This window comes from Hoplias malabaricus, chromosome 2 (genome assembly GCF_029633855.1).
Source record: "Hoplias malabaricus isolate fHopMal1 chromosome 2, fHopMal1.hap1, whole genome shotgun sequence".
NCBI classification, from domain to species: domain Eukaryota; kingdom Metazoa; phylum Chordata; class Actinopteri; order Characiformes; family Erythrinidae; genus Hoplias; species Hoplias malabaricus.
This window is the reverse complement of record NC_089801.1, coordinates 81,071,760-81,097,641: the sequence shown is the minus strand read 5'-3', so window position 1 is coordinate 81,097,641 and position 25,882 is coordinate 81,071,760. Positions and strand designations below refer to the sequence as shown.

Sequence of the window (25,882 nt, the reverse complement as noted above, 5' to 3'; positions counted from 1 at the left end):
GCCTACCAGAAAGATACGATTTAAACCAGGCTAATGCAGTACCAGTTACGCCAACCATGTTTTTGAGCCGAGTTAGTAAAAGGCTATGACACACTGTATCAAAGGCTGCAGTAAGGTCCAACAGGACAAGAAGATTCAGCAGTCCTTGGTCAGCTGACATCAGCAAGTCATTGACAACCCTAACAAGAGCAGTTTCAGTGCTGTGGTTCCTCCTAAAACCTGATTGGAAGACCTCAAACAGATCACATGATTGAATATGTTCTGTTAACTGAGCAGCTACTGTTCGCTCCAACAGTTTAGCAAGGAAAGGGAGATTAGAGATGGGCCTATAATTTGCGAGGTTCTCAGGATCTAAGCCAGGCTTCTTGAGAACTGGAGTAATAGCTGCCAGTTTCAAAGAAGCTGGGACCATTCCTGAACTAAGTGAAGCATTGATAATTTTGGTAATGAGAGGACAGATAAATGAAGAACAGGCTTTCACCTGCTGTGTAGGAAAAGGGTCTAATTGACATGAAGTTGCCTTTGAGAAATTAATAATCTGTGAAACAAGCTGTTGGTTTACAGTATTGAAGGTGGAAAAATAGCTGCTGCTGAACTGAGGAGATAGTTGAGGAATGTTTAGCCTGGTTGCAGTGGGCTGGAACTGAGAGTAAATTGTAAGTATTTTATGATTGAAGAAGTCCATGAACCGAGAGCAGAGTTCAGCTGAAGGAACCATAGGGAAACTTTTCACAGGGCTCAATAGCTTATTAACAGTGGAAAAGAGAGCTCTAGGGTTACTGTGGGCACCAAGAATAACATCAGAATAATAGAGTGTTTTAGCTTCCTGTAGTTTTTCCTTATAAAACAAGACATGATCACTGTAAGCAAGGGCATGCACAGTCAGGCCAGTTCTGTTTGAGAGTCGTTCAAGCTGGCGACCAACAGCTTTCAGCTTGCGCAGCTCAGCAGTGTACCAGGGAGCAGGCTGAGAAAATGTAACCAAGCGTGTTCTTAGAGGTGCCAGGTGGTTTAAAATATGTGACAATGTTTCGTCATAGTGGGACACTAGCAAATCAGGATCTAAGCAATCAGGTACCGGGCTCTGACTGAGCATCTCCATAACAGCAGGAGGACTGATATTTTTGACACTCCGGAATGTAAACTGGCGTGATTGACGCTGCTCTCGCAGTTGACATGATAGTGGAAAGTCAAAGAACACAGCTTTATGGTCAGATACACACAGATCAATGCCTCTCACATTAAAAGGGGTTTTACCCAGAGAGCAAACAATGTCCAAGGTGTGGCCCTTGTTATGTGTAGGGAAATCAACGTGCTGAGAAATATCAAAGCTCTGTAAAACATTAAGAAATTCTTTAGCAAACAAACAGTTACTAGAATTGATGTGAATATTAAAGTCACCAAGCAGCAACAAATCAGAATAAACAGGAATAAGTGTGGAGATTAGCTCAGAAAACTCTGCCACAAAAACAGATGAGGTTTTTGGGGGGCGATAGATGAGCAGAACCAATACAGGTTTAACAGCAGAGACCAACAGCGCCAAACACTCAAACGATGTCATATTTGGGATTGAAACTGTTTTAACTTTGAGGCCAGGGCTGTACACCACTGCAAGTCCTCCTCCTCGTCCAGTTAAACGAGGTTTATCCACATATTGATAGTGTGGAGGCAGAGTCTGATTGAGCGCGAAATACTCGTTGGGCCGCTGCCAGGTTTCCGTGAGACAAAGCAGGTCAGTGTCATGTTCCTGGATAATATCTGCGACAAACGTTGCCTTATTATTTAAGGAACGAACATTAAACAGAGCACATTTCAGATTATGATCAGTGCTCGGAGCGTGTAGAGATGTTGTAGACACGTAACACAGGTTCCGGTTATTTGTGTGATCAGTTGAGCCTGCCGTCGCCTGGGAAGATTTACGGCGACACGATGACCACAGCGAGGGGATATTGTTGGGGTGCTGATAGTAGTTATAAGTCCGACCAAGACCCCGATGAGAATATTTAGGTCGTCGCAAAATACCAAGGTGACGATGGATCAGTAGAGGAGCAGGAGTTTTACACTGTGCATTTCGGAGCGTAAAAAGTTCACCAAAAGAGTACCTTATTCTCCTTGTCGTCATGATGAGGCCACAATGGAAGTTGCAGCCGTAACAGCCCAGTAGAAGCCAGAGAAGTAATCCCGAAAAAATCCACATAGCACGGGCGACACAGGTGCTCTCGCGGCAGATGTTAAGCACAGACACAGACGCTAAACTCTAAGAGAGCTCAGAGCCACAAGGAGAAATCCAAGGCTCATATTACAATAAATCCAGTACAAAGTTTGATACAGTGTGTTGGGTTCCACAGCACTTTTGCACACAGCGGGCAGAAAAACCGAATACAACTTTAAAGCTATTACAAACTTTGTCACCGGGGGAGAAGCGGCAGCCAAACGCGCCAGCGTATCTCTCGCAACCCGGAAGTCAAAACACAGCACTCAACCACAAACCTTGATGATGTAGGTTCATTTACATGTGTTCACACATTACTAATAACCAGAATTTAAACTGACAGCCATTGCTAATACAAACTTTAAACATTTTATGCATTCAATCAATGGTCTTTGTAATTTGAATTGATGTGCATTAGTAATATCTCGTATTCTAAAGCACTCACAGCTTGCATGCACTCAGATAAACAGGTGCTGGGATTTTTGCTCCCTGTTTGCCTAATGAGCATGCCCAGTAATGGTGAACCACAGTTAGGCTTAGGCAGCAGAAAGTCCCTCGCCTCGACCAAACATAAGCATCCATTTAACCAGAAGACTCAAACCCCCCCTGGCCCACAACACAAACACACACACACCCTCCTTATGTTCAAATAGATTATACCCACTCCACATTGTGGTTCACGGCATCTAATAGAAAAGGGTTCAACTTCCTGCAGACTGTGTTCTAAACATGACAGACTTTGGTTTAGTTGGCTGAAAAATATCATGCAGAATCTCTGGTGTAATTTCTAGGGTTAGGAGATACTAGAGATTCATATTTTGATGGATTTGTGGGTTATTCTGTCCAGTGTGACATGGATGGATCCTGTCTCCAGTGTGACAAAGGTTACCTAGTAGTGCTTAGAGTGTGTTGCCTTTATTAAAGATCTGTATGATAGAACATCAAGTTGCCAAGCATGATAAGTGTGATACTTTGTGTGCATTGCATTACCAGGCATCACTGATGAAATCACAGAGCCCCCTGCCACAGGTCTTACCTCCTTCAACAAGATAAAATCATGATGTGTCTCTTCTTTATTTTTTTTTTTTATCTTCTGGTGTGACGTATTGCTGTATGTTGCATTTTTTACTGAGTTTTGTGTGTTTTACTGTGAGTTGTATATGATTGCGTTATATTTTATTGTGTTGTCCATATTGTGTTGTGTATCTTATTTTGTGTTGTGTGTGTAATTGCATATTTTATATCTTATCACGTGTTACGTTTTTGTGTGTATCTTGATGTGTGAATGCTATGTTGTGAGTATTATTTTGTGTTGTTTCTATTGTTGGGTTTTATATTTGATTGTGTGTTGTGTCTTGTGTGTTTTGTACCTGATTGTGTTTTGTATTTTCTTCTGTACTGTGTATCTTATGTTGTTTTTTTATAATTTTGTATATGTGATTTTATATTGTCTATATTATTCTGTGTTGTGTCTCTGATTGTGTGTTGTGTCTCTGATTGTGTGTTCTGAGTCTGAATGTGTGTTGTGCGTCTGATTGTGTGTTGTGAATCTGTGTGTTGTGTGTCTGATTGTGTTGTGTAACTGATTGTGTGTTGTGTATCTGATTGTTTGTCGAGTGTCTTATTGTGTGTCATGCGTCTGATTGTGTGGTGTGTCTGATTGTGGGTGTGGTGTGTCTGATTGTATGTGTGATGTGTCTGATCGTGTGTCATGTATCTGATCGTTTGTTGTATATCTGAGTGTGTGTCATGTATCCGATTGTGTGTTGTGTGTCTAATTGTATGTTGTGTATCTGATTGTGTGTCTTGTGTCTGATTGTGTGATGTGTATCTGATTGTGTGTTGTGTGTCTGATTGTGTGTTGTGTGTCTGATTGTATGTTGTGTATCTGATTGTGTTTTGTGTCTGATTGTGTGTTGTGTGTCTGATTGTGTGATGTGTGTCTAATTGTATGTTGTGTATCTGATTGTGTGTCGTGTATCTGATTGTGTGTCGTGTATCTGATTGTGTGTCGTGTGTCTGATTGTGTGATGTGTGTCTGATTGTGTGTTGTGTATCTGATTGTGTGCTGTGTGTCTGATTGTGTGTCTGTGTTGTGTATCTGATTGTGTGTCGTGTATCTAATTGTGTGTCGTGTATCTGACTGTGTGTCGTGTATCTGATTGTGTGTCTGGTTGTATGTTGTGTGTCTTGTATCTGATTGTGTGTTGTGTGTCTGATTGTGTGTCTGTGTTGTGTATCTGATTGTGTGTCGTGTATCTAATTGTGTGTCGTGTATCTGACTGTGTGTCGTGTATCTGATTGTGTGTCTGGTTGTATGTTGTGTGTCTTGTATCTGATTGTGTGTCGTGTGTCTGATTGTGTGTTGTCTGTCTGTGTTGTGTATCTGATTGTGTGTCATGTATCTTGTTGTGTGCAGATACCTGTGAGCTCACACTGGACCCAAACACAGTGAACACACACCTCTCTCTGTCTGAGGGGAACAGGAAAGTGAAGTGCATGATGGAGAAACAGTCGTATCCTGATCATTCAGAGAGATTCAGTCACTGGGAGCAGGTTCTGTGCAGAGAGAGTCTGACTGGACGCTGTTACTGGGAAACTGAGTGGAGTGGGGGAGGGGTTTATATTTCAGTGGCGTATAAATCAATCAGGAGAAAAGGAGAAAGTGATGACAGTAGGTTTGGAGCGAATGAAAAGTCCTGGAGTCTGATCTGCTCTGATAATGGTTACTCTGTCCATCACAATGAGAACATCACTGCTCTCCCTCCTCCTCCCTCCAGATCTAACAGAGTAGGAGTGTATGTGGACTGTCCGGCCGGCACTCTGTCCTTCTACAGCATCTCCACTGATACACACACACTTCACCACCACATTCACTGAACCCCTCTGTGCTGGGTTTATGCTTTGGGGTTATGGCTCCTCAGTGAGTTTGTGTCAGATTAAATAAACCCAGACTCTGCAGCTGGACACAACTGGACACAGTATCAGGTGCTTAATGTCTCAATATTGTTTAACACACACATGTATAATTTACTTTTTAAGATGTTCTAAAACACTTGACGAGTTTACACCAAACAATTGTCACAGCACATGTAGGAGTCTCTCACACTGTGGGCATGACCATTGGAGTTCTGGCTCCTCTGTGAGTTTGTGTGTGTTTTATTTGATGCTTTTTAGTAAAAAAAACTATTGCATCCATTTCTAATCTGTCTTTCTATATCTTCTTCACTTCCTTCTCTCTCTCACTTCATTTCTCTGTCTCTATTTTTCTCTCTTGCGCTTGCTTGATATCTATATTTGTTTTGTTTGAAGCTTTGTGGGTGGTGAAGCTTTTCATGGAGGGGTGGGTTTTATAGTGTAACAATATGATGTAATAAGGTTTATGTAAAATTCAAAGTCTCAATTCAAATAAGATTTATGCAATAATACACTAAAGGTTGGTGGAGATATTGAGCAGAGTCCTAATGATCAGTCACCAGTGCACCTGTGTATCTCATGTAATAAAATGAACCATAATATTGTGAGTATACCACTATTCATCATCGCTGTATATTATTATTGATCGGATCATAAACATCCACAGCAACCTTAGGGTGTAGCTGTAAGATTGGAAAAATAGAAATTGTGTGGCTGCCGATAGGAAGAGGGCCCTATGTGAAGCTCTAATGGATTGGCATAGGATACTTTACATCATGTGTATGAGTATAATTAATAGAGTTTATCAACCTTCCACAAGGTGAAATAGCTGTGTTCCTTTACACATTCCTTTTTGCCCTTTTTGATGAAAACTGGATCCTAAACTGATTCCATTCAAGATTTTTGAACATTGGCCCCTCCAGCAAGCCAGCCCACGTTTACTTCAGTTTTGATGGGAACCAAGGCTGTATTATTCAGAGCTGTTCTCAATTTAAATCAGTACAGCATCAGAGTCAGACATAAATGGATAGAATCAATAACATGTCATGGTTTAACCACTGTTTACAACAGGTTCAGATCAAAGTTATATATTTATGTAAAATATAAATCATTTTACGCCTGTGAAATGTTATTAACTGTTTCTTAGTTTTATATATTGATATAAAATCTAGAGGCACAAAAGTCTGTATTTTCTCCTGTTTTAATGAAGCCGAATAAAACTTTTAGGTTGCTTTGACAGAGTCAGACACAAATCTAACAAGCGTCAGTTCTACATCTAACGTTTTAGTGCTCAGTAAAACTTTAGCCAGTAAGCTGATGTTTGTTTATTACATTTAACTATTCACCCACTCACTGTGGACTCACCTGAGACACCTCTCTGCTGTTCAACCCTCTTCAGAAATGTTCTTATGTACATGTTCACTATCCACCACGGCTCGCTGGAGCTTACTGAGCTGAGTGACTGACGGTTGCCAGATCTAGTGTTTATCAGAACTCCGGCTACAATATCCAGCTAAAAACTTCCACAGTTGTTTTTAAATCTTTCGTTAATATTAATTAGAAGGTGATACGTTTATTCAAACATTGAATTTACCAGTACAATTAGATCATTTTTGATGTTTATTTATTAGGTTTTTCAACTTTAGTATCTGAAAGGTTTTTGATGGTCTTTTGGCAAATCTTTATCCCTGTTTGGCAGTAAATCCATGAGCCTGAAGCCCTGCTAAACCTGATATTTGTTTCAGTGATGTTTCACAGGTGAAGTGACTCCAAAAGTGGAGGATGAGGAGAAATAGGCTGGAGTTAGAGGCTCTGGTTTCTCTCTAGAAGTGCTAAAATCTAAGCCACATTTTCTACTTTGTCCCAAAGTTTGTAGACTCGCTTTTTATTTACTGAATTAATTCAGCCATGTTATTGTTCCCTAATTCAGTTGTATACATTCAGCATCTAACTAGGCCAAATACCTTCAAACACCATCCAATACCTTTGGGATGAGTTGGAGTGGTGTTTGTGATTCAGAAATAATCACCAACATCAGCACCTTACTTCATTTATGGTTTTGTGGCTGAATACATTCAAATCTTCACAGACACCATGTAAAAAAAATGAAGACAATCCACATTGGCCCTTGTGTGCCCCTTATATAAAGTTGCTGAACTGCCTTTATTTACCCTACACAGGCAGCTCACCTGGGTCCTACTACTAACCCATGTACCCACACACCCAGAGTTCATTTCCATCTTGAACCCGGCAGGTGTTTAGCACACAATGGAGCGCTGGCTGTGTGGGTGACACTGAATAATCTTTAATGCTTTAACCTACGTAGCAACTCTTGACGCTTTACAGCACGGGGAAGACATTCCTTATCATCAGCTGATGCACAGAACAATAAACAGGTACTGCACTTTTGATTGGCTGGTGAAATGTCTGCCTCTGATAAACGATTGGCTACTGCAAGAAATGATTGACAGTGACTCCGCCTCCTCACCATGCGCTGGAGTCACCACTGTGCCTGGATCAGACACAGAACGGAGACCGAGAAGAAGGAGGAGGAGGAGGGAATGGGGCAAAAGTTGAGAACAGAAAGTAAAATTAACTCTGACTGTGGGCGCCTGTACGGAAGAAGGGAAAGATGCGATTTAACTCGGTAAATAACCTGTTTCTTATTGAATGATACACTGTATCTGCTCTAGACTTTTCATATCTGTATTAACAGCTTAAATTCTCAAACCTCTGCATGTTACATGCGATAAATACATTTTTCTTTCTCAAAGTTCAGCTCCTCTTCCATGACACACCTCACAGTGACAGACACGTCCTTCCCCAAAACTGTAAAATTAAATGCATTAACCCGTGTTCTGTTTTCTTACTGTACTGCTCCAGAATGTAGTGTTAAAGAGTGCTCTGTTTTCACAGATAACTACAGAAAGCTGAATATAAATGATTGAATAATAATTTATTGAAATATAATTAAAATTAAATGTAAAAACCCAAAAGCTTCTTTACAGTAGAGAACAACTGTACTATGTCTTCTGTGAGAAGTTACAGTATTAAAATAAGGACCCTGTGTGATCCTATGTATGTTCTCTGTTGTAGAACTGGATTTCCTGATAAAGACAGAGCCAGGCTTCTTTAAGAGACACAGAAGATCCACCTGAGAATCAGGTAACTCTGCTCTCTGCTTTCTGGTGGGAGTTATCACTGCTCCATGAGTTTGTCCTGGATTTCAGTGTGTAACAGGCTTTAAAGGAGCAATGTGTTACTGACAACAAGTGTTTAAAATGGGTACTGCACTCCAAATTCAAAACACTGGAGAGTTGTCTGCCCCTCCCCAGCTTCTCCAGAAGTAAAGCTCATGCAGGTTGCCAGTTTGAGGAAAACGGAATCTACACAATTTAGTGCAAGATGAGTTAAAGAACTTTGGAGATTTATAACAAATAATGTGCCACAGTAATGTACCTATTTACACTGAAATACGTGAGTGAGAGACTAAAGTGAACAAACCAGCCTTGTTTTTCCTGCATTTATCAGCTTCATATTCGGCTTTGCATTTCCATCTTAAGTGTTTTAGTTGTGGATGATGTTATCCTCTTTATTGCTAGTCCTAAACTCTCAGAATAAAAACGTGGTGAAAAACGTGAGTGAGAGACTAAAGTGAACAAACCAGCCTTGTTTTTCCTGCATTTATCAGCTTCATATTCGGCTTTGCGTTTCCATCTTAAGTGTTTTAGTTGTGGATGATGTTATCCTCTTTATTGCTAGTCCTAAACTCTCAGAATAAAAACGTAGAGGATAAATTATTGTCACTAAATGTACAGACAGTGTAAATGTAATTTTAAAAGCAGAGCAGTGTTTTAAAAAGACCATTTGTATTTGTAAATTATTATTCATTATGTAAAAGAAAATAACATAAGTCCTGGAGATGAAATGGAGGATATGAAATTAACACACAATTAACCCTTCATGTGTCAATCCAGAAGCAGTTCAAAGGGAATTTCCCCTGGATGAAATTCACAACAAATAAAGAGAATAAACAGAATTGAGAGGACATTATTCAGGCATAATCTTCAGCACCAGCGCCTTACTCTTGGTTATTTCTGTAAATGATAAGTCTGTCATTTAGTATATGGAACATAAATACATTTTTAAAACAAAACAGCTTAAACTCTTCTGAGAAGGTTTCTGGTTATTGGTCTAAGCCTGGCTCACAGTCTTTGCTCTAATTCATCCCAAAGCTGATAGGTTGAGATCAGGGCTCTGTGCAGGGCCAGACAAGTTTTTGCACACCAAACTTATTCATCCATGTGTTTATGGACCTTGCTTTGTGCACTGGTGAACAGTCAGGTTGCCACAGGAAATTGGGAACATGAAATTGTTCAAATCTCTGGATATGCTGAAGCATTAAGAGAATGCTTAGTTCCTGATTTCACTGGAACTAAGGGGCCAAGCCCAACTCCTGAAAATCAACCCCACACCATAATCCCCCCTCCAAAAAACGTTAAATTTGGCACAATGCGGTAAGACGAATCCCATGCTTGGCTTTGTGATGTAGGGCTCGGATGCAGCTGCTCAGCCACAGAAACCCATTCCATGAAGCTCTCTACACACTGTTCTTGAGGGAATCTGACGGCCACATGAAGTTTGGAGGTGTGTAGCTATTGACTCTGCAGAAAGTAAGTGACCTCTGCACACTATGCACCTCAGCATCCTCTGACCCCGCTCTGTCATTTTACGTGGCCTACCACTTCATGGCTGAGTTGCTGTCGTTCCCAGCCCATTGAAATGCATAGCCAGTATTTCCTCTTGTTTTACTGCTCCTTTGGTGATGAAGCTTTTTAGAAAGACTGAGGCTTTTTAGGTCCAGCAGAAACTAACATTTTTTCTGATCGCAAAGTTTTACCACCCTGGTCATTTTTTGATTTAATACAGTAAATATATGACATAATGCTTCTTTGAGTGAGTGTTTAATGATGTGATCCATGATGCTTTATTAAAGTATTTTTGTAGGAACATGAACAGATTCTGGGTTTTTCCTGTTCTCATTTAAAAGGTAATAATTTTGTCTTTCAGGGAAGATGTTTTTCTTTGTGACTCTGCTGATTCTCACCGACTTTATGAAAGCTGCCTCAGGTATGTGATCACTTAACACACTATTAAACCTGCCACCACACATCAAACATCAGCCAGTAAAACTGGAACATGCACAAGTCTGAATTACCACAAATATTTACTTCACTGACTTCAATGGAACCTGACTGGAATGTGTTCAGGTTGGTTTCTGGTTATGTGACATTTACATAAAAAAGACTGAAAATATTAATAAAATGAACTGTTTCTGCTTCTAAACAGTAAGAATAAATCTCAGAAATATTGCAAATACCAAAGAACAGTCAGACCTGACTTTAACTGGTGTTCACATGTTACAGATGATGAAAATATATATACAGCTAAGTATAAAATTGCTGGGTTTTTTAATGTTGCAGAAAGTTTTAAAGTCATTGGTCCAGCTGCTCATCTTAATGTTGAAAAAGGTGAAGATGTGGTTCTACCCTGCTCTCTCCGACCGAACATCAGTGCTGAGGATATGAGAGTAGAGTGGAGTAAGCTAGGAGAGAGATCCCTTATAGTGCATCTCTACCAAGGCCGTGCAGACAGAAATGGTGAGCAGTTTGAGGATTACAGGGGGAGAACGAGTTTATTTAAAGAAGAGCTGAAGAATGGCAACACCTCTCTGAAACTCTCAGCGGTCCAACCTTCAGATGAGGGACTTTACAACTGTTTAATTGAGTCCAGCTCTGAGTATGATGATGTAAATATTGAAGTTCAAGTCATAGGTAAGTGCCACACAGGTTCAAAGGTCCACAACATTTGCTAAAAACGAATTCTAAAATTTAAAAAACATTTTCACCTAAATATGTAATTCATTAATTTCAGTTTATTGTACAATCTAAAAGGAAAATTGCTGTGTGTGAGAAAGAATATTCACTTATCTCTAAAATCTTTTTATTATTTTTTTCAGAACAAGTTTTTCATGCTTGGAAAATTGCTCTGACCTGTATTTTACTTTTTAGCTTTGGATTAATTGTATTTGCAGCTTTCATCTGGAAAGGTACAGTCCACTGGGGTATTTTAAGATATATTTTAATTTTTACACATCATTTATCATTTACTACTGAATTATCCTGTCTACTTAAGGTAGAAGTGACTGCTTTAAATGCTCCAGTAAAAACAGTATCAGACATTTCCATTCATTAGTAGCTCTATGGGCTTGTTCAGTTTTGAGAGTTGAGTTTTTCATTTTGAGCATATGTTTAAATTGTAAATTATAGCTGAATTAACAGAACACATGCTTTGGGTTCAAGAGATATTTTATTAAAGTGAAGTCACCATGTGACATAGTTTTGAGAGCTAGACAACTCCCCAATTACCTCTCTACAGCTCCATTTATACCCCTTTACTCTCACTCCATCCCTGTGTCAAACAACATAACACCCACCACCACCACCACTTGTTCCCACTTTTTCATTCTGTCCATTACAGCCCTGGGAGGGGGGCACAGCTTTACACGCACGTCTCCAAGACACCACAACCTCCAGCCCAAACCTTCTGAGTTCACCCTCCCCTCCGACGCTTCTCTGGGCTAGGTCTATAAAATTCACATTTATATTTTCACTACATTCAGTACATAGTTACTGACCTCTATTGTAAAAAGCAGGGGCAGTGTTTTTAATTAATTCCACATCACTCCATCATAATCTCTGTATATTATTTAAGGTTCTCCTGAATGGATTTCTTCTTTATCTAACCCATGTGTTTAAAGTGGGGTTTAGGTGATGGGAATAGAAAGAACATGACAGAATTTTATGAAGGTTTTATATAATGTATTTCTTATACATTAATGTATCTGCTTTTTGAAAGACTGGATACAAAGGTTCTTTTCAAACACTTGACCAATTTATAAATCATATTTCACCAATTTGACACAAATCACAAATATTTACTATTCACAAATAAATATATCCCAGTCTGTGTCTTGTTGTGTCTCCTGCTACCTCCTCTTGGTGGGTCTTTCTGTCATGATGTGGGTGTTGGGTTCTTTAAGGAATGAGGAACAGGGAAGAAGGCAAGGCACTTCCACACATATGTTGCAATAGCCACAGGCGCTGGACTGTAATTGTAATTGCATGGCTGCACTTGTGTGTGGATTGGGTGAAATGCAAAAGTCTCAAAATAAAAAAAATTCCTGCGAGGGGAAATGAACAAAAATACTTCATGGAAAACAGGCAAGTGACTGGATCCACAAATGCAGATTCAACACTTTAGAAAGACAGTTAAAATTTCAGACTGCAACTTTACAAAAATATGCAATGAATATTTAAACAAATTCATTCATTTTCACAAAAAAAAAAAAAAAAATATATATATATATATATGCAGACAATGAGACATTCTGGTATGTCTTCTAAATTATTTGACATAGAGGTGGTTTTTATTATTGACATTACAGAAGAAAAAGCATGTGGTGTAAGAAAAATGGGAGGTTTCCATAATCTGTTCTCATTATTTTGTTAAATACATATTCAGCATTATTAAAATATGGCATGTTTCCAGTAACTTTGGTGAATAATGTTTATTTTAAGTTGGAAAAAGTAAAACATTCAGTGTAAACCAATTCATTATTTACATTATAGTGTTATGTGTTAAAATACCAAGATATACATACATTTGTGTTTATCAACATTCCTTTAATACAGCTGATGAGATTTTACTTGAAAACACCTCAGATTTATCTACCTTCACATCTTCAGATGATGTCAGTTAAATGCTGTGCTGATTTCTCTCTAGGTTCACCCTTACACCGAAAAAGGGAGCTCTCTCCTGTACAATGCTCAGCCATCGCCTACATGCGTCTCAACTCAGAGACTGTGAGGAATGAGTGGGATCTGAAAAAATACAAAACATCAGAAGCAGGTTATAGAAGACTTATCCCAGCGATCACAAACTGCAGAAAGGCTCAGTAAGTGATTAACACTATTAATAAATATAAATGATTAATTAATTACAAACTACATTGTAGTTTTGTATTCCAGTTTTCATCTTCTGCTCACTCACATGTTTTGTTTAATTTAAAAATAAAGAACTTTTACTGTTTTGAGATTTATGCAAATCCCTGAAAGATGAACATGTTAAAAAGTTAATTACAAATGCAGACAATCTCTTTTCCACATTTGTAGATTAGCTGGTTTTAACCTCACTAAAGGGTTAATTACCATATTGAGAAAACATCTACAATCAGAAAACACCTCTCTGAAAGAACTGGATCTTAGCTACACTAACCTGCAGGGTTCAATGCTGAAGGAGCTCTCTGACGGACTGAAGAGATTAGAGACACTCAGGTCAGTGTCCCTGATAATTTATATTAATATCTTTCAAAAATGTATACAACAAATTTAAAAAATATTGTTGTATGTTGTGATCTGTAAATAAGGTCTATTTTGTGTATTCTTCTTTTACAGACTTATGAGGTGTAAACTCAGTAATGAATCGGTTGACACTGTTCAGTCAATTTTACAATCAGAAAACAGCCTGAAAAACCTGGACCTCAGTAACAATGAATTTCAGGATTCAAGAATGGAGACGCTCTGTGCTGGACTGAGGAGTCCACACTGTAAACTGGAGACACTCAAGTAAGTGTTAACATTACTTGTAATGTTGTAATTTTACGCTACTTCTACACTCTGTGGCAATGTCATAGTAGAACCACTTTTGTTTTTATATTGCATGCTTTTAAATGGGTGAAGAACGTTAAGGGTAACTTGCTGTTTACTTGCATGTAGACAAACGTCTGTGTCATTAACTATTCACATACTTGACTATGTGCTATGCTTGTAACTGGAGGCTTCCACTAGAGGGCAACCCAGAGAGACATAGGTAATTGCAGATATGGCTCTGACACAGCTTTCTTCAAAATTGACCACCATCGTGATGCAGTTTTCACCTGCATAGCCCCCTACCGTTTACACTGTAGAATGGTGTCAGATAAAACACCACATGTCTAAGAAATGAAACTACAGTGAAAACAAAACACATTCAGGGAGGCAAAAACACAGACTAGGATAAACTGAACAAAACTAAATAGGAACAAGCAAAGACAGGAACAGCGGATAGCTCTGAACCGGTGTATATGTAAATAAAATCACAGAGACAGATACAAACATCTAAACACAACACCAGACAAGGGAGTACTGAACCAAAGGGGCTATATATAAACTGACTGTAAACAAGAAACACCTGTGAAGGATAACAAGAGGGCAGGACAACGACAGGGCTAGGGTGGAGACTAGAACAAAACAAAAAGCAGAGCCATGTGCTAAAGGAGCACATGGCAGACAATGGAAACACAAAACAGGAAAGCACAAGTCAGGGCAAGATCATGACAAATGTGGCGTATGAAATTAACACAACTTTAAAATCTACAATTAATATAGAATATGGTACTGTTGTGTTCCCTTGAGGGTACCACCACAGTGACAGTTCTGAGAGTGCAAAGAATTAAGTGACAACATATTTAATTAAATCAGTTTGTTTCTGTGCTGTCCAGGACTATTGAACTTAAACGGGTAGTGATCCAGTTACACCAAACTTCCTAAATATAAAGTTTCAAATGAACAAATTAAAACAAGTAAATGGCAGCAGTGGCTACCTTTAAATATTCATTCATTATCTGTAACCACTTATCCAGTTCAGGGTCACAGTGGGTCCAGAGCCTACCTGGAGTCATTGGGCGCAAGGTGGGAATACACCCTGGAGGGGGCGCCAATCTTTCACAGGGCAACACACACACACTCACACCTATGGACACTTTTGAGTCGCCAATCCCCCTACCAACGTTTGTTTTTGGACTGTGGGAGAAAACCACCCAGAGGAAACCCACGCGGACACAGGGAGAACACACCACACAGACAGTCACCCGGAGGAAACCCACGCGGACACAGGGAGAACACACCAAACTCCTCACAGACAGTCACCCGGAGCGGGAATCGAACCCACAACCTCCAGGTCCCTGGAGCTGTGTGACTGCGACACTACCTGCTGCGCCACCGTGCCGCCCCTACCTTTAAATAAACAACAATAATTGTTTACTGTAGACAACTTATCAAATATTATTGCTAGGTAGCTAGCTAGCTATATTAGCTAGGTATTTTATAATGTAGAACCACACTTAATAGTTACACTTAAATGACTGAAAACAACACCGATGTGTCTGATACTCATACCAGCAGTACACACACACACATACACACACACACACACTATCAAGTCCACCACCATGTCAATGTGTCTGCTGTATGAAATATTGTCAGCAGCGGTGTATGATGGTTTCTTTTTACTGATAGATCTGGCCAATGAGGGTTGTATGTAAAGGTCAATGGAACGTTTTTGAATACACTCTGGAGACAATTAGAATTTTATTCTAAAATAAAAAAACTGCTCTCTGTAAGAACTGTACCTCAGCGACAATGACCTGAAGGACTCATTAGTTGAGAAGCTCTGTGGGACTTAAGAGTTCAATCTGTAAACTGGACACAAAACTGAGATTACTGTGAAGTATTTTAAAGTGTTGTAAAATGTTAAATCCCAAAGTGAACATGGGATATTTAATTATAAACCGGTGTTCCTGTTTAAATTACACCACAACTTTTTATATATCTTTAAAAAAAACTTTTGGTATTCTTGCTAATCTCAGAAGGAGTGTAAACTTCCAATGTCTTATATGTCCATTCTGGTTGGAGAAAACAAAGTGCTGGATCACATATTTCAGAAGCAAACATCTCAGTGCTGTACATAGTTAAAAGTGAAAAGAATAAATCAGTTACAGCTATAGTTTATAAATCCACATTATTTGACTCACTCTCTTCCTTTTTTGTAGATTAGCTGGCTGTAATCTCACTAAAAGGTTAATTCAAACTTTGAGTGAAGCTCTTCAGTCAAAAAACTCTTCTCTGAAAGAACTGGATTTTAGCAAAAATGACCTGCACGGTTCAAGACTGGACGAGCTCTGTGCTGGAGTGTGGAATTTGGAGAAATTGAGGTCATATTATTAATAAACTCTTTTATACGCTTTTACAATTTTATACAACAAATTTAAAAGTTGGATATAAGATGTATTGTATGCACTGTGCTTTTACAGACTTATGATGTGTAAACTCAGTGAAGAGTCCTGTGAAGTTGTACAGTTAATTCTACAATCAAAGAACTCATGTCTGAAAAACCTGGACCTCAGTTACAATGACCTGCAGGACTCAGGAGTGGAGAAGCTTTGTGTTGGACTGAAGAATTCACACTGTAAACTGGAGACACTTAGGTCAGTGTTACGATGATATGTCTCAGGATAAATAAATTTAAATAATCAGTTATAATAAGGCATTAACTATATTATTATTATTATTATTATTATTATTATTATTATTATTATTTTCAGAAACATTATTTGCTACACAGTAATTTGTTTAATCTTTATACAGACTATCTGGGTGTTGTCTTGGGGAAAAGACTGGTGAACAGCTGAGCCCAATTTTAGAGAATTACTCACTTAAAGATCTTGACCTTAGTAACAATGACCTGCAGGACTCAGGAGTGGAGAAGCTCTATATTGGAATGAGGAGCCCACTTTGTAAACTGGAGACACTCAGGTGAGATTTCTGTGAATGAATTAAAAAGCAGTAAAATGTTAAAGCTTCATCAAAGATGTCTAAACTGAAATTAAATGTTAAATATATATTGGGCTTGGTCTTTAAAAACAGACTCCAAGATTTTCACAAATATTTTTAAAGGTGGAGTTTAACATATTCCCCATTTGGGAACAGTGTACTTGTATATAAGCTAATAATTTGTGTACATCAGGGGTCTCAAACTTAAATGACCTGGCTCCATGGGCCACACAGTGTTCTCTAAGCAGGAACCAGGGTTAAGAAACCAAAGATTAAAGAATATCAATATTAATGATTTACACACTGATTTAAGCAGAGTGCTTGACAAATTTCTCCTGGAATATAACCTTAGTGGCTGTCTTTCCATGCCCTGGACCAGTTAGTGTTGGCAGCTGATTTTGGCTGCCTATGTGGAGCAGACTTGAACAACCTTTCTGATAAACTTACACAAGAAAGAAAACTTAAAACACTTGATTTCATCGGAATGTCAATATGAGAAAAAGACTGGGTTAAAACATCTCTCCTGAACAAATCTCACCAAACGATCAAGATGATGGGAGCGCACTGCAACTCCACCAGGACTCTCATGGTTTTTTTTTGTGACTTTGGAAATTTGTCTGCAACAGTCTGAAATTGCTCAAAAAGTCATTTGGTGTAAGGCCGACACTAAGTGTGACAGACAACCACACTGGGAGCACCTAGCTGAAGCCTTTACATGGTTCTTAAAATCTCTTTATTACAGAAGTACATTATTGTAGGTCTATACATAAGTAAAATCATTTGTCATGTACTTCAGTTTTTATTTTAATAAATAAAAATGTTTTTCCAACTTTACAACTGATATTTTTTCAATGTACAATTATGGGCAATAGTTAAGACACCCAATGAAAATCTATGTCTTAAACATACATGGACATTTGATTTGATGATCATTTGAATATTGAGAGATAACATACAAAACTGATTGTTCTGTTTATAAAATGTTCATAAAACATTTTTAATATTATTTTTCACAACCTATATAATATTGTATCATATATTGCTATTCAGTTAAAATATATCAGCATAACACCCAGCCCCAATAACCCCACATATATACCAGCTCTGGATGCATATGTGCTTACTGCCCTTAGTGTACTTGTGTGTGTTCACAGCCATAGATAGGTTAAATGTTTTACACTGTACAATGACAAATAAATGCAGGTTTCTCATTTATGTTTCTCTCTGTTACTGTTAGAGGTGGTGTTTTGAGATGTCACTAGCTACATTTTGTGCTGAGCTGCGATAGTGGATAACAAACCAGGTACCAAAAAAGTAAGAAGAGTCGAATAGTGTAGGTACCATGAAGCAGAAATGCAGCTTAAGTTGTGAATATCCCACCCTAAATCCTGTCTCATTATGAAATAGTTTTTAGAGACAGTTTGACAGAGATGATGTCAACACCATTTCCACCCACAGTCCGAGACCAGTATTTACTTCCCTTAGCTCTGAATCATCTCAGTATGTAGCTCCATGGATTCTGATCTTGCTTTTTGTATTACGTTAGCTGGGTTTCCATCCAAAACATTAAAACATGTTATGAGCAATAAAGAAATATCTGCAGAAAAAATGATATGCTTATAATATTATCTCAGTATATATCAGTTACATCCCAGGTGATTGTTGATTTATATTTTCAAGAATTTTATTACTATTTTCTGAACCACTGTTGAAAATTGTGCAATGTTTTGTTCCCCTGCTCTCTGCAGATTGTCTGGTTGTATGATAACAGAGAAAGGCTGTTCTTCTCTGGCTTTAGCTCTGAGCTCAAACACCTCACACCTGAAAGAACTGGATCTGAGCTACAACCACCCAGGAGACACAGGAGAGAAACTGCTCTCAGATAAAAAGAAGCAATCAGGCTGCAAACTGAACAAACTCAGGTGTGTAAAATAGTGTTTGTGCTTGCCAGGAATTTAGACACATCCATGTAGCACCAAAGCACACCAAAGAAAGATGTTTGCCTAGTAGAGAACCTCATGTTCTTAAGTAAAATTTCTTTCTGTATATTTCTGATTGACGTAAATATATGGGATATTTGCTCTTAAATGGATTTAAGCTAAAGTCCCAATTACAGGTAGCACCTCAATTATTAATGTATTGAATTTAATTTAACTGACATTTTGTCCTATGATAAATTTGATTCAGCTTAGATAAAAAAATTGAATAAGTGTGTTTCTTTTTTAATTAGAATTTTTATACCCTGTGTGATTATAAGTCTTTGTCTAAGCCATGGCACATGGAAAGGGGTGGTGGCCTGGCTATTGTGTCTTATAACAGCTTGAATATTTATCCTATTAAATACCACAATGTAAAATCATTTGAATATATGGACTTTAAGAATATTGTTTCAGCTTAATTGGTTTAAACTGATCACATGCATAAATACAAGGCTGCCTTATATTCTATTTGCTCCTCCAATCACAGTAACAGACAAACTAATAGAGAACCAGAGAACTGAAAGTAAACCCAGATACGAGAGCCCCCTGAAACACTGGCATCCTTCCACTCCTCCATCATCAAACCCAAATGACTGCTTTTGTGTGTTGGGATATCAGCACCAACATCTCAGTTTACCACAATTCCCTCTGTTAGTGAAACTTTGGATCTATAGCCTTTATCTAAAGGCAAAGGTTAATTACAAAAAGCTGCACTATCTGAACTAGTAGGCTACAGGATATTGCAAAGATATAATTGTTTACAGATACCATTTATCCTCTGTCAACTCACCTCATTTCTTGCTGATAACAATCTACTTGCTCTTTATAATTGTACTCTTACATCCTCTGTTTGGGTGATCATGAAGAGATCTAAGTATCTAATCTAATTTTCCAGTTTGTGCCCCTTCTTCTAATCAAATTCGGTCGATTGGTTATTTCTGCATCTGAATCCTACCTGATCAGCTGCCCTTTTTCTTCTGTTTCCTGGCTTAATTTAAAACAGCTGCTGTCACACCTTAATCACATTTTTTTTAAATGTGGCTTTTACTGATACTTTATACTGAATTCTGCTTCAGAAAGTGGCTATATATGTACTATTTCTGCTTCTTCTTCTTCTTATTATTATTCCTTCTTTCAGGATGGAACATGTAGGAGTGATCCGAATCAAATCAGGTCAAAGGAAATGTAAGTTCACTGTGTTTAGCCTAATATTCACAGCCATCACTGATACAAACTTTCAAAATTTTATGCATTCAGAATATTGTCATTATTGGTCGATTACTTGACTACTCCATGTTTTAACATAAAACATAGTGTCATTCTTTTTTTATATTTACTGACTTACTGAAAAGGTTGGAATGTGTAATTATTACGTTTTTTTTAAGACAGCATTGGCTCAATACACTTACAGTACTGTTGTGTCAGAACCACTCATACCAGCACAACACACACTAACACACCACCACCACCACCACATCAGTGTCACTGCAGTGCTGAGAATGATGCGCCACCAAATCATACCTGCTCTGTGTGGGTCCTGACAATGAAGAACAGGGAGACATTGGTATAAGAAAATATGCAGAGCAACAGATGGACTATAGTCTGTAATCTGCTTGTTAAGTCGTGACGCATTGACTTTGTGAAATGTCACGTCCGAGCCAAACCACTGCTTAGTATGGCCAACTTGGTGATTTTGCTGATAGATTTAGTGACTTTTCAGCCCTTCTGGTGCATTCCTCTGCTCCTACAGACAGAGATGCGGGAGGTCTCTCTCCATGTTCCTAGAGACAGAGCAGCACAGTCAGTCTGAACAGCAGCTCACACACATCAGAATGAGCCGTGAATGTGCAAATTGTGCTAACATATGCTTATTTTTTACATTTAATTTACTTCCTTTTCTGAAGTCCTGAACTGACGTTACATAATTTATTGATCATTCAGTGTATAAGAAATAGTTTATTCTCATTTATTCACAATAACATACATATTAATCTGATCATTAACCATGTAATAAACAGCAGTTAAGGCACACACACTGAAAGTGAGAGTTTGAAGCAGCCAAAACAGTGAGGCTATCTTTTTTGAAAGTAAAACAGGGATTGATGAGCTGTAATCAGAAAAACTGTTCCTCACTGAAGCAGACTGTGACTTTGTAACAGACTTTGTAGAGTCTCTCCCACAGTAGCGCTCCTGAGTGAAGTGGAGGAGTGGGTTTAGAGCAGGGGTTCTGAAGTGTAGGAGACACAGCAGATACTGCTGAGTCTGATGATGTTCCTCTTGGGGACAGATATTAGTGTCTATCAGGGCGTCTTCTGTTTGAGGCTGGTGTAGAAAACAGTGGTGGGGGGTGAGGTTTCAGTCCTCTGGCCTCAGCCTTGGAGCCCTGGGCCAGCTCTGTTGTTCTTTCTGTGAGTATTTTATTCTTCTTCTGTGTTTTCTGGGTTCAGCATTTTCTGTGTTGTCTGTTGTGTACTTTTGTGTATTCCTTTGCGTTTATTTTTTCTGCTCGTCTGTGTTGTTTTTGGGGTTTATTATGTGTTGAGTTCTTGTGTGTCATTTCTTTGTGTGTTGTCTTTGTCCTGGGTTCTCTTATGTTTTGTATTGTTTCTTTTGTATTGTGTGTCTTGATTTTTATCTGATTGTGTTGTGTATCATTGTGTGTTGTCTGATTGTGTGTTGTGTATCTGATTGTGTGTTGTGCATTTGATTGTTTTTTGTGTCTGAATATGTTTTGTATCTGATTTTATGTTGTGTATCTGATTGTGTGTCTGGTTGTGTGTCTGATTGTGTGTTGTGTGTCTGGTTGTGTGTTGTGTATCTTGTTGTGTGCAGATGCCTGTGAGCTCACACTGGACCCAAACACAGTGCACACATTCCTCATTCTGTCTGAGAGGGAAAAGAATGTGACGAGTGTGAAGGAGGAACAGTCGTATCCTGATCATCCAGAGCGATTCAATGACTGGGAGCAGGTTCTGTGCAGAGAGAGTCTGACTGGACGTTGTTACTGGGAAACTGAGTGGAGTGGGAGGGAGGTTTATATTTCAGTGACATATAAATCAATCAGGAGAAAAGGTGACCGTGGTGACTGTAGGTTTGGAGCGAATGAAAAGTCCTGGAGTCTGAGCTGCTTTAATAACCGTTACTCTGTCTATCACAATAAGAACAGAACTGATCTCCCTCCTCCTCCCTCCAGATCTAACAGAGTAGGAGTGTACATGGACCATGAGGCCGGCATTCTGTCCTTCTACAGTGTCTCCACTGACACAAACATACTCACACACTTACACACATTCACAACAACATTTACCGAACCCCTGTGCGCTGGGTTTAGGTTTGATTATTATGACTCCTCAGTGAGTTTGTGTCAGATTGAATAAACCCAGACTCTGCAGCTGGACACAGCTGTGTGAAGACAGCAATACTAGAGATTAGTCCAACTGCATCAGGAAGTGGATGTTTCAAAATAAAAGACATTTAATGCGTTAACATTAGTAAACACTCATATGAATCATTTACTTCATTAAATGTTCTAAAACACCGCTTTCCTTTTGTTTGATTTTCTTTCTTTTTCCCACTCTTCATTCTTCTCTTCTCTCATCACTCTCTTATCTATGTCTCTGCATGGTTTATGTTATTTAAGTAGTGTTATTGCATTAGTACCTCCTTGATTATCCCTGAACCCAGGAAGAATTGGCTCAACAACTCAAAAAACCCAAAAAAGCCTGTGGCATCAGAAACGAAATGTTTAAATGCAGCACTTCTGAGCTGCAGAGGGCTGTGCTCAAACTATTCAACCTGGTCCTGAGTTCAGGTTGAGTTCAGCCAAGGACTCATCACCCCATTCATAAGAATGGAGAAAAACTGGACCCTAACAATTTTAGAGGCATCTGTGTGAGCAGTAATGTGGGGAAAGCATTTTACAGCATTTTAGACAACAGAATTCTGTCTTTCCTTAAAGAACACAGTGTCCTGAGTCAGAGTCACTGGATTCCTCCCAAATCACAGAACTACAGAACACATCTACACTTTACACACCCTGATCACTCAACACCTTCACCAAAACAAACATGGAATAGTCTTCCTGTTTTGTAGATACTTCTTCACAAACTCTTCATTTCAGGTGTGCAAATCCAATTCAGCACACACAAGTACAATATGCTCACAATATTATATGTTCACAGTTTTGCTACAGTTGCAACATTGAATATTGTGCAAAACAAATTCACACACTTATATAAAACATTCCCAACAACATGCACAGCAAAGCAATATGTGAATCTGATAAACCTGATAACGGTCAATTTCTGTTTTCTGTTCCATGTTTGTTTTCTGGAGAAGGCTTTTTGTAGGAGGCACTCGGTCACAGAAATAGGAGACCTCGGCCAATAGCACTTGACACATGCCTAATGAATCCTCTGATTGGTCATAAGGATTTGCTGCTCTCTGAGCCCACCCCTGGTTCTACAGATGTACAAATTAGATTTGCACAACACTGACTGAGATATTTGGTGCAAAAGTGAAAACACAAGGAAGTTTTTAAGTGTGAGTGGAAAAGACAGCATGTGTGACTCATAGTCACAGATTCGAGCAGGTGTAATCACTGACTTGTGTTTGCGCAAAAAAAAAAATCCCCCAAAAAATGTAATACATGTGTGTAACTCACATTGCAGATTCCCATATTGCTTTGCAAATGTGCAAATTTTGCACGTTTTGTGTGTGAATGTGTTTTGCACCATATTCACCACTGCAACTGTAGCAAAACTTTGAGTGCATGATGTTTTTTACTTGTGTGTGTAGAATTATATTTGTGCACCTGAAATGAAGGATTTGTACAACTATAAAAAGACAAGTTTAAACAGCTGATCCCAAACTATCATAAACTAACAGACCTGGAGAAATAAGAGATAATTCTGGGAGAGGGGAACTCAGCACCATCACACCCACAGCGCCACCCCCCCCCTTTACTGAACAGTGTGTATCAGCATGTCACCGCCTGAGCGACACCCCACCCTTCAGTACTCACAACATATACACTATAAATAAATTATATGCATATGTATATTTTTTATATATTCCGTTGTAAACGTTGCCAAAACTTCTACTTCAATTATTATCTTTATTCACTTCTGTTGTCATTTATTTTGTAATTATTTGATGCTTTTATTTTTCCTTTCTATTTTAGTTGTTACTTTTTCTTTTTGTAACAATTTGGCAACATTTTTCTCATAAGTGTCATGACAATAAAGCTATTAGAATCAGAATCTGATAATGAATTTGCGTGTGTGTGTGTGTTTGAGTGAGTAAGAGAGAGAGAGAGAGAGACAAAGAATGCGTGTGAGACTGGGGTTTGTGTGTGTGTATGAGAGAGAGTGTGAGTGTGTGTGTAAGAGGCTGTTTAGGCCAAAATTCAAACTTACCTCTCACACACACTATCAATTCTCTCATACACACTTTCAAACCTTCTCACATGCACCATCAATCACCTCATACACACAATCAATCCTCTTATACACACCATCAATCCTCTCAATCATACTATCAAACCCTCTCACATTTACCATCAAACCTCTCACACACACCTCATTGGTATGAGTTTGATAGTGAATATGTGAAAATTTGGCAGTGTGTGTGAGCTTGATACTCGATGTAGGAGACTTTGACAGTAAGTGTATGAGAGTTTGATACTCAGTGTAAGAGATTTTGACAGTAAGTGTGTGTGAGCTTGATACTCGATGTAAGAGACTTTGACAGTAAGTGTAAGAGGTCTGCCTGGGGCTGGGGCGAGGCTGCCTGCTAAGCCACCCCCAGTCACTAGAGGGAGACAGAGACACTTAATTTGAGGCAATTGGTTCCACCTGGGCTACTCCTACTTAAGGGAAGCCAACACACTCCTCAGTGCTCAGTCTTGGGTTTCTCTTTTCAGAGTGCTGTGCAAGCCTGGCTGGTAATTTGGTAAAGGCTCTTGAGTTTTCTCCTGGGTCTCTATCTTCTGTTTCTCCACCAGAGCTTTCCCTCTTTCTCTGAGGGCTTCTTTGGTTTCTCTTGGGATTCAATATTTTCTTTTCCATTTTGGTATAAATAAATAATTTTAAATAAAATTGTGTTCTATCTTTAAGTTCTCTTGTCTTGTCCCTCCCTTTTTTTGGGAAACTCTTGCTTTTGTTTTCTTTTGCTCAATTTTGAGCTGATCAGTTTTCCCCTGATATATTAAGTTTTCCTCATATTTCATTTTTTCCCTGACCCTCTTAACATCAAGAGGGGTTGTTTGTGTGTCTCTGCACTTGAGGCCTATTTCTCTAGTGCTCTGTTGGTGGCTTGCCCCTGGGTGAGCTGCCACATTACAGTAAGTGTATGAGAGTGTGATACTCAATGTAAGAGACTTTGACAGTGTGTGGGATCTAAAGTTATCAGCACAGAAATTTGTTGACATTGCCCTTCCACACAGCATTGCGCAGGGTGCTCTACAAAAACATCAGGGAAAATCTTTGTGAGAGTCTTTAAGGAACAAACAAATGGCCAATTTATCTTTAACTATTTAATTCACTTTAGTCATCGTTTTAAGTCAGAAAAATGTTAAACACTGAATATTAAACTTTAACTTTTTAACGTTCATTGACATAATTCACAGAAATGTCAACCGAGTGACTTCAGTTTACAGTGTGGATTCAGTTACTCATTCCCTTATTCCTGAACCCTGCTTCTCTTCCTTGTCTGAACCCTGCATTCCCAGTCCTGATTCCCGCAGGCCACACCATTTTAAAAGACCCCTGGCCCAGTGCAAATGTCTGAGCTTGTGGAGCTTGCTTAGAAATGGCTTCCTCTCTGCACTTTAGAGTTTCAGCTGGCAACGTCGGATGGCACGGTGGATTGTGTTCACTGACAATGCTTTCTGGAAGTATTCCTGAGCCCATTCTGTTATTTCCTTGACAGTAGCGTTCCTGTTTGAGGTGCAGTGACATTTAAGGGCCGGGAGATCACGAGCATCCAGTAGAGTTTTACGGCCTTGACCCTTACGCACAGCAATTGTTCCAGATTCTCTGAATCTTTTGATGATGTTATGCACG

The 25,882-nt window shown here is 38.8% G+C and overlaps 3 protein-coding genes and 1 pseudogene across 3 annotated transcripts; all 4 read left to right on the top strand.

Moving 5' to 3' along the window:
- The first annotated feature begins 3,065 nt into the window (after window positions 1-3,065).
- Window positions 3,066-5,159, top strand: LOC136678555 (stonustoxin subunit beta-like; annotated as a pseudogene).
- A 4,522-nt stretch (window positions 5,160-9,681) lies between these two features.
- On the top strand, window positions 9,682-13,819 carry LOC136678546 (butyrophilin subfamily 2 member A2-like). The gene is made up of 6 exons (XM_066656593.1): window positions 9,682-9,801; window positions 10,199-10,258; window positions 10,612-10,962; window positions 12,974-13,145; window positions 13,363-13,524; window positions 13,645-13,819. Exons 2-6 carry the CDS (start codon window positions 10,204-10,206, stop codon window positions 13,817-13,819), a joined length of 915 nt encoding a protein of 304 aa, XP_066512690.1. The 5' UTR covers window positions 9,682-9,801; window positions 10,199-10,203.
- Window positions 13,820-16,326: 2,507 nt separating this feature from the next.
- On the top strand, window positions 16,327-20,104 carry LOC136678535 (ribonuclease inhibitor-like). Its single transcript, XM_066656585.1, has 4 exons — window positions 16,327-16,493; window positions 16,654-16,821; window positions 18,588-18,761; window positions 19,957-20,104. The coding sequence occupies exons 1-4, from the start codon at window positions 16,327-16,329 to the stop codon at window positions 20,102-20,104; spliced, it is 657 nt and encodes a 218-aa protein (XP_066512682.1).
- A 489-nt stretch (window positions 20,105-20,593) lies between these two features.
- On the top strand, window positions 20,594-22,289 carry LOC136678525 (neoverrucotoxin subunit alpha-like). The gene is made up of 2 exons (XM_066656575.1): window positions 20,594-20,618; window positions 21,651-22,289. Exons 1-2 carry the CDS (start codon window positions 20,594-20,596, stop codon window positions 22,193-22,195), a joined length of 570 nt encoding a protein of 189 aa, XP_066512672.1. The 3' UTR covers window positions 22,196-22,289.
- Window positions 22,290-25,882: the final 3,593 nt, after the last annotated feature.

What these genes read in the sequence shown, in the direction of transcription:
- LOC136678546 (XM_066656593.1), top strand. Translation starts at nt 10,204, where the DNA reads ATGTTTTTCTTTGTGACTCTGCTGATTCTCACCGACTTTATGAAAGCT. An exon ending in CTTTATGAAAGCTGCCTCAG is followed by an intron (nt 10,259 to 10,611) that starts GTATGTGATCAC and finishes TTAATGTTGCAG; the next exon opens with AAAGTTTTAAAGTCATTGGT. An exon ending in TATTGAAGTTCAAGTCATAG is followed by an intron (nt 10,963 to 12,973) that starts GTAAGTGCCACA and finishes ATTTCTCTCTAG; the next exon opens with GTTCACCCTTACACCGAAAA.
- LOC136678535 (XM_066656585.1), top strand. Translation starts at nt 16,327, where the DNA reads ATGTGTAAACTCAGTGAAGAGTCCTGTGAAGTTGTACAGTTAATTCTA. An exon ending in TGTAAACTGGAGACACTTAG is followed by an intron (nt 16,494 to 16,653) that starts GTCAGTGTTACG and finishes ATCTTTATACAG; the next exon opens with ACTATCTGGGTGTTGTCTTG. An exon ending in TGCAAACTGAACAAACTCAG is followed by an intron (nt 18,762 to 19,956) that starts GTGTGTAAAATA and finishes TCCTTCTTTCAG; the next exon opens with GATGGAACATGTAGGAGTGA.
- LOC136678525 (XM_066656575.1), top strand. Translation starts at nt 20,594, where the DNA reads ATGTTCCTAGAGACAGAGCAGCACA. An exon ending in CCTAGAGACAGAGCAGCACA is followed by an intron (nt 20,619 to 21,650) that starts GTCAGTCTGAAC and finishes TGTTGTGTGCAG; the next exon opens with ATGCCTGTGAGCTCACACTG.